At 42.4% G+C, this 13,132-nt stretch overlaps 1 protein-coding gene across 2 annotated transcripts in view; it reads right to left on the bottom strand.

Annotated features, from left to right (window-relative positions):
* Window positions 1-13,132, bottom strand: part of zgc:171482 (zinc finger protein) — a 60,791-nt gene that overhangs the window by 25,521 nt on the left and 22,138 nt on the right. For both annotated transcript variants that reach the window (XM_061039782.1, XM_061039783.1), the window contains exons 3-4: window positions 12,788-12,880; window positions 3,803-3,980 (exon numbers count right to left, since the gene is read on the bottom strand). In XM_061039782.1, coding sequence (XP_060895765.1) covers window positions 3,803-3,980; window positions 12,788-12,880 — 271 coding nt within the window. The remainder of the gene's footprint in view (window positions 1-3,802; window positions 3,981-12,787; window positions 12,881-13,132) is intronic.

The raw sequence follows: 13,132 nt of genomic DNA, 5'->3' as shown, positions 1-13,132 counted from the left end.
AATGTACCCAAAGAAGCTATTTCTACTGTGAATTTGAACACAGGGGGGGGTGTTGTGTCCACAGCAAAACTGTGTGAGAATGCCAGATGGCGTGTCCAAATGTGACGATTTTCTATCTACATGTGTCAAAGACTCTACAGTTATACCCACTTTGACTACACCACCACAATACTACACGTTCAAACATTTTATATCACCAAACAAAAGCCCACTCACACATGCTTTAAGCCTGAATGAATCACCTCTTCCACAACCATCAGCTCCCTAAAACCACATGAAGCACACACATGCATTGTTGAGCACTGACCACAAGTGTGAAGTGTGTTAATTTATAGTCCTATTTTGTTTGCCTCTGTTGACTTCTGTCCCTGCGATGTGATTGGTTGCTCATACCTTGATGCGTCTTTGGGCTCTGTTCACATAGTTACTGTATCTATGGCTGTGTCTCGGCTCATCTCACCAACCACACCCACTCATATTCCCCTCTACTGGTGTTTGTCTCCGCCTCACCATCATCTCACTTACAAAAATGGAACCCTGTAACTCTGCTAATGCCATTTCATCTTTCTGATTTAAATCCCGAAGACAAGGCCGTGCTACAATCTCTGGTGTTGTACGTGTGAGTGTTTGTGTGTGTGTGTGCATGTGCGTGTGTGTGTCCTTGCATGAGTGAAGCTTGTGAGCTCTGGCAGCTCTGTGGCGCATCACGTGCCGAGCGGCAACAGGGAGAGATCATCCAATGTATTCTTCCTCCTCCATCCCTTGTTTTCCCACCATTTCTTTTCCCATGACTGTGATCTATGCACACTGGAGCAGAAGTAAGTGTTTTTCACGGAGCGGGGGGCACAGCTAGTATGCGTGTTTGTGTGTGTGTGCGAAAGGAGGAGGGAACACAGGTACAATCTCTGCTCTCAGTCTCTCAGGGATTCTCACAAACGTATATGGCCTTTGCTTTCTGTCTCCTCACTCTGCGTATGCGTGTCATGTGTGTGTATTTGTGCCTGTGCTTGTGTCCATGTGTCCTTAGAAGCGAGTGTGCAAACGCGCAGGCATCAGTCATGCTGCTTTTTGTGTGTTTCCGTGCCCGTGTGCACACAAGCCTGTCAGATTTGCTGTGCATCTTCCGTGGAGCTCTCATCTCCGAGTGCTCGTGAAGGCTACTTTTGACTTTAATCACTCCTGAAATCTTTTCTTCTCTCCCAGGTCACTCTTCCTCTCTTTTCCCTACTCTCGTCCTCTTGTTCCGTTTCCTCCAGGTCCCTCTGTCACACAAAAAAACGCCGGAACGTCACCTAAACCGCTGTTCCGTAGCGACGCTTTTCTAAAAAGTAGGCCAAAGTTTAGCAAAAGTCACTCAAGGGCTTGATTATAACACTCCCATTTTGTCAAGATTGCGTGTTTATGGCTCTTTGATTTTTCACTTTGAATCCAATTTGAATCACATTATGTAAAGCTCCCCTGCGGTCGTCGCACCAGCGCTGACAGAAAAAAAAAGCCCCACTCATTTTAAACAATCATGAGAATAAGTAAAATCTTTTTTTCGGATGTCTTGATTTGTTAAGGTGACTTTTTATTAATCAAGATGCCTTCATGAATATATGGCTATCTCTTCGCTTCACCTTCAAAGATTTGCTTCTGCGGCCTCAGGCATGTTAGTATTTCTAGACGTTTTTTCCCTCTCTGATATTCAGGCTAGACATTTTGACTGAAGCATGACTAAAGCTTTCCAAATCCACTCCAGATAGAATATGTGCTTTGAACTAAAAATATTCTCATTGCAGAGATACATGGTTCAAAATGTGGATGTCTGGATTACTCGGATTTATGCCAGCAGAGGTGAGAGTGAGTTTTACAACATTGTTAATTACCTTGGTCATCATTGAGTACAGGCTGTGTGTGCAAACATCATAATTGGAATCCAATAGAGGTATTGATCAGCCAGTGCTCAGAAGTCGACCACTAAAGTACCAGTTTATTATCAGAAAAATTAAATAATGGATCCTTCAAGCTTTCACTTTCAAGACTGATCTGGAGGCAGACCGACATACAAAGACCAACTTGCTCAAATAATCCGTTTAATAAGTTATTCTCTTTGTTTCCAAAATCCAACTGGCGCTCCCTCGATGTCGTCAGATGTTACAGTGATGCTGTGATCACTGCAAATGATTGCAGGTTACATACAAGAAGACATGGTAAAGCGGAGTAATGGCAAAAATCTGAGGGTTTGGATAGTTGAAATTCAATGTATTGCAAAATATGTTAAAATTGTGAAACAGTTTTAAACAGTGCAGCTTTTATAACTGTAGTCTGTTTTAAACAGCGCTGCTTTTCTTGACTTTACGGCAGCGATAGTCACAGGTGATACTACTCAGTCAATTCAATGCTTAACTCAGACCAGGCACTGTAAGTGACCAGAAACACCCGGAGGAGTCAGTAGAGTAGAGGGGGAGTCTCAGAAACAAAATGGGAAACTAAACGGATGAGAGAAAAGTAGAGATGGTGTGCTCTGAGAAAAAAAAAGACACAAAGACATTTTCATCAATAATGGACCGACTAGCACGTCTCTTATGTTTCAATATGCTCGCGAGCGTTGAAAATGTTAATATCAAACCTCACTATGCTGACAAAGCACAAGTAACAGCAGAAGGCAGCTGTTTCAGAAAACTCTGCGCAGGGCTGTAGTCCCGCTCGCTCATCAAAACGAGTCACGGCATCTCCAGCCATGTCTTCAGATCATGACACCGTCTCATCTCTCTCACAGCCGCCAGCGAGACAGCAGACTGTGATGCTGTCGCACCCCAAACCTCAAACGACCAAAAAAATCTGGCTGTCTTTTTACTTCTACTTTAGTTACTATACTTAAGTACATTTTAACACCAGATACTTTTGATACATAATGACATTAAGTATAATTAGCTACTTTAAGACTTTGACTTCAGTAATAGATAGTTTCAAGTGAAGTATCTTTACTTTTACTCAAGTATGGTTTTAAAGTACATTTTCCAACGCTGCAGATATTATGTTTAACCTAACCTAACCCTTCTTTATGCACATGCATTAAATATTCAGTAAGTACACAAGTTAACTTTATGTAATCAGAGCGGTGGGCTCTGCATTTTTTATGCATTATTTGCCACAGTCCTTGTAACCTTTCAAAGCACTGCTTTAAGAGCAATCGGAGCAAAGAGGTTAACATTTACCTTTTTAAGTGAAACCTAAATCTTTGTATGTAAACCGCTCATTTAAAACATTTATAAGGCGGTTTATGATTGATACAGTACAACAAACAGTAACTGTTCAATACTCCAGTTCATTCATTATCTAATTTATTAGTTAGATACTCGATTCTGATTTTTGATTTGTCTGATAACTTGAATAACATCCATGCATGGAAAAGAATTGAAGTATATTTAACATCAGCCTTTTAACTTCACAAAAAAAGAGAAGAAAATGTGAGAAAAACTAAGAGAGCTTTAAATACAGTACGGTTTCTGTGGCTGTGTTTAAAGACTGGTCAATGGGAAAAAAAATGTCAACAGACTTTTATTGTCAGGCAGCAAAAAAGCCCCAATCTGGAGTCATTGCGTCCACTTCTCCTTCAGGGCGAGACATGACACTTCTGCTTTTCGTCCAATCCTGCATCTCTATCCAGCTTTCTTTCTGCTATAAGAAGCATTTTCCTCTATATTTTCCCTTACTCAATCATGGATCCAGCAGCACATATATTTGATGTGTGTTTGATCTTGTTGCTAAACTCAAACCCAGTTAGAGACACGGATAGAGCATGTGAGATATACTGTACCTGTGTTTGCAGGGCTGGTCATGGCTGAGGGCAGGTTGGGCGGCTCCCCCAGCACCAGGCGGACTCTCTTGGCGTGGGTTTTGCCCTGGTAGTGTGACTGGGCCACGATGGCTGAGGTGAAGAACATGTTACACAAGGTACAGCACTTGTTTCTGTCCACCTCTGTCTCCGCACAGTCCTGCAGGAGAAGAAGAGGAGAAGGGGATTGTTAAAAAAAAAATATATATATATATAGGGGGGAGTGATGGATGGAAAGATAAGAAGTATTATGATAGAAAAAATGGATCACAGTGGGGGAGAGGGTGAGGGAGGTGAGAAGGAAAAAAGAAATTAGTGGAGGTGAAGACAGGAACGGTGTGAAAAGAGGGACAGTGAGAGGCGAAGGTGAGAAAAGGAGAGAAAAGAAGCAGTGTGAGATGAAAAATAGAAAAATGTACACTTTGCACTGACCCCTGAGCTTTGTCTTTTTCTCTCCAACACACACACACACACACACACACACACACACACACACACACACACACACACACACAAACGCAAAGAGAGGGCTGATCAAATATTCATCTGTCTCTCTGGGCTGAGGCTGTGGCCTGGCCCTTTCACCGCTGCTGGTTCATTACTAATGATGAGGGGTGCAGAGGGAACACAAACACAGAAGACCAACCGCCTGATGGACACAAATATACAAACACACACACACACACACACACACACACACACACACACACACTCGCAGATGCAAACACAGGATAACACACAAGGCTGATTAGTTTAGTAAACACACCTACACTATAATATTAGACTTTTAAGAAATAGTTCATACAGTAATTAATAACAATTTTTGACTTCTTAACCTCTCCCTCAACAGGAGCAATATGTTTTAAAACCAAGAAAAAATAAATAACCTTATGACCAAACAAAACCGGATAAGAGGACAAGGACCAAAAGACAGAAAGAGACACTCTTTGTTGGTCTGGTATTTCTCATTTGTTTGACTTAGACCAATATTTTATTATGCTAATCAAGCTGGGTCATTGTTCTCCTTGTGCAACATGATAAGTGTAGGCAAAAAAAAAAGGAAGCTACATGGTTGGGGTGCAATGTCTTGGTCTGTAAAAACTACCCCAAAGTAGACTTGGTTTCACACAGGACTTGAATCTCGGACTCCTCAGTGTAGGTTATGTTTGGCATTGACTTTCTTATTCTCGTTATTTTTCCCTTCCAGAATTTTCTCTGAATGTCTGCTGTTGCCCTGGACTGGTTTACTTTATGCTGAAGGGAGGTTACTGGTGTAGCTCAGTTGATAGAGCAGCAGTCCATGTTAAGAGAGGCTAGAGTCCTCGTCACTCTGGTCACAGGTTCAACACCCTGTCCTGGTTCTATTTGGTGCGTGTCATCCCGCACTCTCAGCTGTCTATCTTCAGCTGTCCTTTTAAATAAAGGCAAATAGTAAATGTGTCTGCATGTGGCTGACAAAGCATCAGCATTTGACACATTTTGACTGAATTTGCGGTGCTTTTGCCCCTGCTTAGAGCATGAGCCTTTCTGAGTTTGGTGAAAGACAATCTTTGGACCCAACAGTAATCACCTGATAACGATTTAAACCTCTGTGAGCAGTCTGGACAAGACATTGTTTTCCATGCATTGCCTTTATACAGTCTTTTGTTTTTGCAGTCTTTTTAAGAGACTTGAGAAGTGAGAATGGAGTTGGTGTTAAGAAAAAAGATGCAAGCTGCACATGTAGAAGATATGTTAAAGACGGTAATAAAAGCGAAATTGTTGTCTGCTGAATGCGGATGGTTTCCAGGATTGCCTTACAGCAGAACGCATTCTTCCCCTTTTGGATCTCCACAGTGACTGTTCCTCTGTATAAAGCCAATTCCTGCTGAAACGCCAGTGGACGACACTACTTGTATTAAAAACAGAAACCTTTATACCCAAATCCAGTTATGAATAGAGGCTTGCAAAAGCACATGACCTAAACGCTATCCAACACCTTAATGAGGAATGAGAACCGAAACTGAGCCAGGCCTTTTACCCTCACATCGGTCCCTGATCTCACTTTTACTCCTGTGGCTGAAAGAGAGCAAATTAGAGGTTGTCATAGGAACATGTTAGCAGTTATGGAGCTATATCTTTCTTCCAACAATCCAATTGGGTGTGATATTCAGCTGCCCACATACCTTTTATATATGAATTAAAACTTGGACAGTATAAAATTAAAAACTCTAACGTCTTTTAAGAGTTACGATATTTCACGCTTTCAGTGCAACCTTGTGAATTTGACACTTTTCCTTTTATTATCCCAGTTTCTCTTTTCTTCTTGCTGCTTATAATGAACCTCATCAAGGTATTTTTTCTATCCATCTCTGAACTCTGTTTCTATTTGCTGCACATCTCTTTCATTTTCTTTTCTTGCAGTTTGTCCCTCTTTTCACACCAGCGCTCTCTCTAGTCCAGGTGTCAAGTCTTGTTGGAGGAGCAAAACCTCAGTCTGGGCGAGAGAGGAGACAATAATAGAAAAAACGTCTGCGACACAATATCCCGAGTGTGTGTGGATGTGCTGTGTGGATGTGCCATGCGCATCTGTGGGTGCATGTGTGTGTAAATGTGTGTGTCTCGTGTCAACCCCGGTTAGCATCACGGACAGAGGATGTGAGAGTTAAGGACACCTTTACCTTCCAGGCGTAGCTTTGTCTCTCGGCTGCCCAGTCTCTCCCTCTTTCTCTTTTCTTCTTCTCTCCTTTTTTTTCTCCCTCACTCTCTTTTTCTCATTTGTTTTTGTCTTTTTGCTTTCACTCACAGCACTTTTTCCTCTCTCCTTCTCCATCCTTGCGTCCTCCCTCCCCCTCTGGGCATCAGTCTCAGTGACTCTGTGTGTAGTGGGATGAAATATTTATCTGTATTGGCAGGCCCTCGCCACCCCCTCACCTCCTCCCTCCCTCACCGCCTCGCCTCCTCTCCTCCTCTCCTCCCCTGTGTCTGTCCATGCTGTGATCATGTTAAAGGCTTTCTCTGAACTGTCCCATAGTCCCCCCCCCCCTCCCCCTCCACCAGTAACTCAGTTTCCTTCTCAGCTGGTATGAAATCATTTCTCTTTGCTTCAGTACTGCGTGAAGCATTTCTCTAGAGATTGTTTGATGTCAGTTTTATCCTTTCTGATAATGATTCCAAAACCTGAACGTGTGAATAGGCTGATAGCTAGTACAGATGTGACAGCATCCCTATTTAGATGTGATACGAATGCCCTCCTTTTTTTTTAATAATTTCTGGCTCACAGAGAAGTTCCTTTTTGGTGGTTTGATGGACAAGAATCAAAACTAAATCAATAAATCTAGGAATAAAGAGCAAGTCCATATGAAGAAGATTTGTCTCACCTCACTCACTCGTGTCTGCTTTAAGGTGTTTGAGAGAAACTGCTTTCATAAATGTTGTTCCTGGTATTGAATAACCAATCGGTGTGTATTGGAGGCTTCTGACTACTGTTAAAAACTCCTGGGTGCAATGAAGGATAGAGGTATGCTAACCTAAAACAAGCAGAGTGCCTTCAAACAAGCTCAGGTAATGTAAGACGTGCTGTGTCTGCCAAAGAATTGGAGAAACACAGTTTTTTTTTTTAACTTGACACTGCCTCACTTATTGATAAACTCTCAACAAGCACTGCGCCGTTGTTGTTGGTTCAATATCGTGCCCAGATATTTCTTATTCATGTTACAGAAATCCGGTCTCAGGTCAGGATTCCCTTGACTTGAGACGGCACTGGACCCAGCGCTGAGGGGAAGAGTGTAAGCCTAAACCTCAGAGAAATTCCAGTTAGGAAAGTGTGATCCCAGGTGGCTGAGGAGATTGTCTACTCACAGCAGGGATGCAGTTTGAAAACAATTTGAGGATTCAGGACGGGTGGCTTTCTGGTAAAAAAAAGAATAAATTCAAACCAATTCAACTCTATTTGTAATGTTCCAAATAGTATTGAACCCACAAAAAGCAAATCTACTGTTGTCTGTTTTTGGTGTCCTGATGTTTCCTATTCATGTTACACAAAGTACCACGACTTTTCAGTTCTTCCATGTTGCTGTTGTGGTGGCAGTAAAGTGCAGTCAGCTGTGTCTGCTACTGTCTTGGAGTGGCAACATATCATGTATTTTGGTGCAAACATCGATTTTCTTAGAGGTTGATGAATACCAGTATTGGATTGGTGCATGCATTAATCGATACCCATACCATATTTTGGGCAATATCTGAGTCATGGAAGTCATAGAGTTATAGAAGTCACACTGTTTATGCAAGTGTGGGTTTGTTGCCTGTAAAGTGTACCATGTTTCTTAATACTTGATTCATGATTGCATCATGGTAGATGTAGTGCCTATGATGAATAGTCTCATTTCCTCTTCACCTGCGTATAGTCCCTCTGCTCGCTCATTACCATCTCTCCATGTTCTTATCCCCCTCCTCCCTAATGCCTACTTTCTCTTCTTCCTCTTCCTCACTATTCATCCGATTGTCCTCTTCCTCCACTTCCTCCACTTCCCCCACTCGCCTTCTTTGTCTACTTCTCCCCAATCATGGGCAGCACTGCCGAGGTCTCGTTCGACCAAAATCTTTTCTCACCGGGAAGAGGAATATCAACCGCGGTGAGCTGCTGTCCTTAAACTGTATGGATTTGACTCAGGACAAAGAGATCGGGGATGATTCTCTGTCGCAGCCTGCAGTGGCCTCACGTGTCAAAACACACCAAAGGTAGAGAAGCAGTCGACAGAGACGGGACTGACACACAAAGATGAGGCAATGCATAGCCTGTCGCTCAGTGACTGATGTTACACCAGGGATTTTAGTGACAGTGCATGGGAAGTTTTCAACAATCAGAAGTGTGTGTGGGTGACTGACACATGAATAATTGTCATCTCATTACAGCTGCCACTCTGCTGAACCACTTTAAACAATAAACAGCGTCTCTGACTCGCTGTTTTTCCTTTGCGTCTACCGCCGCTGAAAGTCATCAACCTTTCTGTTTCTTCATTTTTGATTTCCAGACTTCTAACGTGGCTCATTTCAATATCCTCTCTGTGTTTCGTCTCTACCTGTCGCAGCTCACACATCTGTTGAGAATGATTTGCATGCGACCTAATTGCTGGGAATGCTTCTGTTTTTGTGCGCACATGTTTGCCTGTTTATTCATCGGCTGACAGTGACGTCTGTATCGCACAATATTTTGTGTTTGGGTGGCTTCATCCTGCTCATGCACCTAACAATAGACTCCTAATTAGCTGTGTTAATCTTCCTCTCCTTCTGTTTCGCTTTCTCTCTGCTCCTCCTTTCTTCTGCCTCCTGCTTGGTGTCGAGGGGCTGTGGGAAACATTGCTAAATATACACACGGAGAAGCACAGGGAAACAGACAATCTCATTTGGAGTTTGAAGAAGCGCTGTAAGTGTATATTGAAATGAGCGATGGTGCAAATATAGCATTAAAGGAGAATAAAAGGCAAGGAAAAATAGCACTTTATCTCTTGCCCTTTTCACAAGTGGAAAACTGCTCAGAGGGAGAGAGAGAGAGCAGGGTGGAGGATAGGGGAGAAAAACGGATAAAGTCCCCCTCCCCTTTCATCTGGGAGCACCTTTACGACCTACTTTCTCCTGTGTTTGCTCTGTAACAAACACTTCCACACAAAAACACACACACACACACATCACAGCATTGCAATTCTTTTCTGCTGTTCCCGTTGGACTGCACCATGTCAATCAGTGCAGGAACAACGGGGAAAAAACACTGAGATGAAGTGCAGATAAAAATGCGCAAAATGTCCCCTGCGAGGGGGAAAAAAAAAAAACCAGATGAAAGATATGAAAGAAGAAAAGTTCATCCGAAATTGAATGTCGAGAATTTTCGTCTCTGTAGAACGCTTCTTCTGAAATCATTTTTCCAGCATTGTCAGATAATCAGTGTCACGTCGCTGTGTGAAAGGTTGTGAACAAAGTGCTAGCTGGGGCGCTCACAGTACGGTACAGTATGTGTGTGTATGAGCACATGGTCTTTTTCTGTGTATTCAGCGTCCCATAAGAGGTGAAAGCCAGGAGGGGCTGAGTCATGTCTTATTCACTTAGGGAGACAGATGGAGACGCAGGTGTGTATTATTTTTTTTAAATATGTGTGTGTGTGTTGGCAAACCCACATGCTCTTGAAATGTCTACAATATTTAATACACAGGGTTGTCTGTGTAGCACCTTTTTTCACAACCTATTGTATCGCTTTTGTGAAGAATCGAGCTGTTTTTCTCCTTAAATTGATTCACAATTTATCGAAAGTTTAAATGTGGAATAGCTTTGCGACAGCATTTGTCATGAAAATTGAATTTTCTTTGAGAATGGAGAAGAACGTGAAAAAGACCTTCCCAAACAACTGTCTAAGTGAAGGATGGGAGGGGGTAGTTCAACGTTGATTATTTCTTTTCTTTAAGTTTCCTGTAAGGAGTTTTTTACTGGTTTTAAAAAGGCATCAGTATTAGTTTTTATTATGTTTTATTATATATGAAATCATCAGTGACATGATTGTGATTGACTATTTCTATAAAGTAAATCATGATGAGTTTTTCATCTGAAAACGATATTCCCATGTGCATGTGAAGATCAACGAAAAAATGTACATACTGCTTTGTCCACAGGGGGCACTAAAAGCAACACACACCATAAGTTGCTCACAGGAGCTTAATATAAGGAAAATCTGACCTCCGTATCTGAGTTTGCCAGTAACAGCACCGTTACTTCACTCTCCAGTAGAAACTGTATAACGGCCTGTGTCCACTAACAGATTCACTAACAAAACTGGCAGCACCCAATATCCAGTTCAGCACTTAAACACCTCAGCACTCTCAGTTGAAATAGTTCAACTTGTAGAGCACTGCCCCCCCCTTCTCAATGTCACATTTCTCTTATCGACCAATCCAAATAAAGAAGGTGCAGGACTTCTTACTCGTCTTTCTGGGAGTACAGTTTCCAGGTCTGAGTATTAGGCCAAGAAAAGGTTCCTTTATATCGTTTCATATTTTCTTGGTGATATTTAATGAACAAAAGCATGCACTTAGCAAACGGAGCCATATAATAAAAAACCTAACAGTATACAGAGGGAAGTGGAATTGCTGCAACCGACTTCTATAACCTGGCAACATAAAGCACCAGGGCTCTGAAGCTGAGGTTGTCGGTGCTACCGGACACAGGCCCTTAAAGTTTGCAATAATACCGACATTTAAGAGACAATATCATGTAATTTTGGCGTTTACACTTTTGCTTTCTGAAGCTCGTTGTTTCCCAGCATAACCTGGCCCTTGTTTGTTGCTCTGGATAAAAGAGGGGACTGACGTTATCTCCTGGACTGGTTTTCAAAGTTTTGGCTCATAAAATAATCATGCAGAGAGACACATACACACTTTGGAAACACACGGAAAAGGGAAACGTTGCGAGCACTGAGCCTTGAGGCACAAAACATGTGACTGTGAACTGTGTGGGGACGATCACATCAGCAGACTCAAGGACCTTCTGCTTCCGAAAACATAAAAAGACAGACAGCTGGTTTCACAAACCAACAAAGCACATCAATCTTTCATCATGCGTGGCGTTAACACGGCTCTGCTGCGTGCTTGTTTTTGGACCGTAAATATGTGGCCAAAAGAGAAAAACTCCTTCCTCACATGGATGCCCTGAAATTTGAGCTGCTAATCCTGCTCTGTCTTTAGGCTCTTGCCTAGTTGGAATTTTGTTTCTGATTGAAACTAAAATAACTTTAATCTGTTTCCTTTGAAGATGTCTGCCTACAGTAAAACGTTGTTTGACAGGGATTTGAACTCTGCATTGCTTATTCGTAAAGAACAACCTGAAATGACTTAAACTGGGGATTCTTGCAAACATTACGGCTGCTTAGTTGTAATTATTGTGACTTTCTTGTCAGTGAAGGACATCGGGTCAGTGCTGTACTAAGCCTAATGGCCATGCAATACAGCCCAGGGTTTTGGCTGTGGCACTGCACTTTTTTTTTTTTGGAGACAATACATCTCCTCATCTGCTTTCTCTGGCGCTCTCTGTCTCTCTCTTTCTTTCTCTCTCTCTCTCTCTCTCTTTTTCTCTGGCACAGCACTATTTGTCACTTAGTTTGATAACCCCCCTCACAAACCTACTGTGTCCTGTATGTATTTTGTGTGTCGATTTGAATTATGCCATCTGGCATTTGTAGGCTTGCCAGAGAAATGGGCCAGACAGTGTTCAATGCTAAATCTCCCTCTTCACAATAGTCTATTACATTCACATGTATTATCACACACACACACACACACACACACCACACACGCAAACAAACACAAGACAAACAAACACAAAGTCAGAATTTAATCAACTGCAAATATGCAGTTGTGCTTCATATTGGAAGCCCAACAGTTCGCTGTGAATGCAAATGCAGCCTCAGCGTTTACTACAATTGCAGAACAGGACCCGAGAAATGTACAGGCACAATGGCCCACCTTCAGCTCACACAAACACATCCAGACACACAAACATCCGTAAAGCACTGACCTCCCTTGCCATGTCCTGCATTAGACAGATATAGAGCTGCCTGGCGGCTTCTGCCTGCACTAAATCTCACCAGAAAGACCACAAGCTAAGGCATGACCTCTCTGGGGAGAATTATAGCACAACAACTGTACACAACAGATCAAACAAATATTCCCATGAGCATTTGGCTGCAGTGGCCAAGCCCGAGAGTGGACAAGCTTAGTATAGGATGAGACTGAGGTTTTTTGTTTTCTACACACATTGAAAGCATCCTGCAAATATGAACATTTCAGCATGCAAATGAATGCTCTCCCACAGTTATTTCCAACAATTAATTCAGTTCAGTTTGCGCAGTTCATCCGTGCATCAACCCAAAGTTTAAAGTTATTTGAGGTGAGAAAAGCTTGTAATGCAACACAGACACAGAAACGCACACACTCGGTAAAGTCATACTGGATTATCTGGCCTCAGTCGCTTGGAAGGAGGTCCTCCATCTTCAGGGTGAAGCATGTAGAACAGACGTACCTTGTTGGCATGTTTCTTACTCTGAGAGAAAGAGAGACAGACAGACAGAGAGAGAGAGAGACAAAGTGTCAGCCTTTGAACCGGATTTTATTTCATCATTTGATTCATGAATCTGTGACAGTCACCTGTCACCTTGAGACTCACTCCCAGCTTTTATCTTGGTTTCAGCTGATGATGCCAGCAGACATTTTGCCCCCCGGCTGGGTGACTAATGGCCTGGGCCGGTCTGTGCTTTCTAAGAGCCAAGAGTAACATGTGGTTTGGGAGGTTGTG

This window comes from Labrus mixtus, chromosome 6 (assembly GCF_963584025.1).
Source record: "Labrus mixtus chromosome 6, fLabMix1.1, whole genome shotgun sequence".
Lineage (NCBI taxonomy): Eukaryota > Metazoa > Chordata > Actinopteri > Labriformes > Labridae > Labrus > Labrus mixtus.
Note: the sequence above shows the minus strand (reverse complement) of the source record. Positions and strands in the feature narration are given on the sequence as shown.